The sequence below is a fragment of the Chanos chanos genome, chromosome 3 (genome assembly GCF_902362185.1).
Source record: "Chanos chanos chromosome 3, fChaCha1.1, whole genome shotgun sequence".
In the NCBI taxonomy this organism is placed as follows: domain Eukaryota; kingdom Metazoa; phylum Chordata; class Actinopteri; order Gonorynchiformes; family Chanidae; genus Chanos; species Chanos chanos.
This window is the reverse complement of record NC_044497.1, coordinates 1,440,001-1,442,500: the sequence shown is the minus strand read 5'-3', so window position 1 is coordinate 1,442,500 and position 2,500 is coordinate 1,440,001. Positions and strand designations below refer to the sequence as shown.

Genomic DNA, 2,500 nt, shown 5'->3' with positions numbered 1-2,500 from the left:
GATGTTCACTTCTTGCCAGTAATGATTTATTGCTGTGTGTGTGTGTAGTTGGGGGGGGGGGGGGGGTTGAATCACACTCGTCCAGACGGCATTAACTGTTCTGAAAGAGCCAGTTCAGAAATTACATTACCACCAGGACAGAAATGTGTGTGTGTGTGTGTGTGTGTGTGTGTGTGTGTGTGTGTGTGTGTGTGTTTCCATGTGTGTGCGTGTGTGTGTCCGTGTGTGTGTTTGTCTATGTGTGTGTGTGTGTGTGTCCGTGTGTGTGTTTGTCTATGTGTGTGTGCGTGTGTGTATGTGTGTGTGCGTGTGTGTGTCTGTGTGTGTGTGTGTGTGTGTGTATATACCTGGGTGAAATCCCACCACCAGGTCTGGTCTGGCTGCTTCTCCTTTCTCCACCAGCTCCTCCCAGAACTGGTGGTACAGGCCCTTGTATGCGCTGATGTAGACTTTCCCTCGGGGCCCAAAGGCCCTCAGTGGGGGTCTCATTATCGGCCCCTGGACCACCTCCGGCCCCACCATCACCACCTCTATCCCCTGGTGCCCGGGGAACATGCGACTCAGTTCGTCCATGTCTGTGACTCGGGCGCCCAGTGTCTCGTTGTGACCCGCTCCTGCCAAATGGATGGTCAGAGGGCGGGCATAAGGGTCCAAGCCGAAAATCCGCACCCCTAAACCGAGGGTGAGTGAGCGGGAGAAGAACTCGCTGCACACTCGCCAGATGGACTGACGGAGTTCTGACTCCTCCGGGCGGGTCCGGCAGGCGTTGGCCCACAGGTCGGTCATGTTACGTGCTGATAAAATGGGTTCCAGTCGGGGTGTGAGATCCCCCTGCATGGCCAGCCAGTCATCCCAGTCCCTCACCTCGGACACTGGTCTGCTCCATTTCTCTGTAGGGAAAGGCAGGTCTCCTATTGGAGGACAGAAGAAACAGAGGAGAATGTGGAAGTGAATGGAACTACAGCATCAGTTTCTGTTTTCTTAGACAAAGTGGTTTAAAACGAGCAAAACAAAGAACAACAAAAAAGTAAGACCTGGAAAAAGCGCTGGACCTCAGATTGAACCGTGAGGTCTTTTTTTTAACATGCAAACAAGCTATACAGACTATATATCAGTTATTCTGACTCATGGGTGATCAGCCCTGAGACTGTAGGTGACCTGTGTGAATGAGCTCTGAGATTGTAGGTGACCTGTGTGAACGAGCTCTGAGAGATTGAAGGTGACCTGTGTGAATGAGCTCTGAGATTGTAGGTGACCTGTGTGAACGAGCTCTGAGAGATTGTAGGTGACCTGTGTGAACGAGCTCTGAGAGATTGCAGGTGACCTGTGTGAATGAGCTCTGAGAGATTGTAGGTGACCTGTGTGAACGAGCTCTGAGATTGTAGGTGACCTGTGTGAACGAGCCATTCCACCAGTCTGTCAACAGCCACCATCCGGAGCATCTTACAGAACTTCTTATGGAGCGGCCAGTCCTTCCTCTGACACTCCTTACTACAGTAATACACATTCAGACATCTGAGAGAGAGAGAGAGAGAGAGCGAGAGAGCGAGAGAGAGAGAGAGAGAGAGAAAGAGAGAGATTTGAGTTTTCACATTTCAGTTGAGTTAACTGGTACCATTATTGCATTTCGTAGTCATAAAAGAAAGAAAAATAAATAAAGAAATGTTAATAACAGAAGTTATATACATAAGTGTATTAACATATATATGGTGGGAAAGGGAGAAGGTTTGTGCTCCATCCTCACCCATCGACTATCACCTCTGACTGGGGATGCACTGGCACCATATGGTTCTGACACTGGTTCCATGTGGTTCTGACTGAACCCTGGTCACAGAGCCAGGTCTAGCACATTCTAGGAGTATGCAACTCACTCACTCATTCTCTAAGTCGCTTATCTCGATTAGAGTCGCGGGGGGGTGCTGGAGCCTATCCCAGCACTCATAGGGCGAAAGGTGGGGAAACACCCTGGACAGGTCGCCAGTCCATCGCAGGGCAGACACACAGACAAACACACTCTCACACACACATTCATACCTAGGGGCAATTTAGTGTCTCCAATTCACCTAACCTGCATGTCTTTGGAGTGTGGGAGCTCCCAGAGGAAACCCACGCAGACACAGGGAGAACATGCAAACTCCACACAGAAAGGGCCCTGGCCGCCCGGCCGGGAAACGAACCCATGACCTTCTTGCTGTGAGGCAACAGTGCTACTTACTGCGCCACCGTGCCGCCCACCGTGCCATATGCGACTCAGTTAAACCCTATTCAACTCAATTCCACTCAACCCATTTTAACTCAACTCAACTCAACTCAGCTCAACTCAATTCAACTCAACTCAACTCAATTCTACTGAACTCAACTCAGCTCAGCTCAACTCAACTCAGCTCAGCTCAGCTCAGCTCAGCTAAACTCAACTCAACTCAGCTCAGCTCAGCTCAGCTCAGCTCAGCTCAGCTCAACTCAACTCAATTCCACTCAACTCCACTCAACTCAGCTCAGC

General features: G+C 50.3%; 1 protein-coding gene across 1 annotated transcript in view; it reads right to left on the bottom strand.

Annotated features, from left to right (window-relative positions):
- Window positions 1–2,500, bottom strand: part of LOC115808756 (putative protein MSS51 homolog, mitochondrial) — an 11,301-nt gene that overhangs the window by 6,665 nt on the left and 2,136 nt on the right. The window contains exons 3-4 of the mRNA XM_030770218.1: window positions 1,391–1,515; window positions 348–911 (exon numbers count right to left, since the gene is read on the bottom strand). Of these exons, the coding sequence (XP_030626078.1) occupies window positions 348–911; window positions 1,391–1,515 (689 nt within the window). The remainder of the gene's footprint in view (window positions 1–347; window positions 912–1,390; window positions 1,516–2,500) is intronic.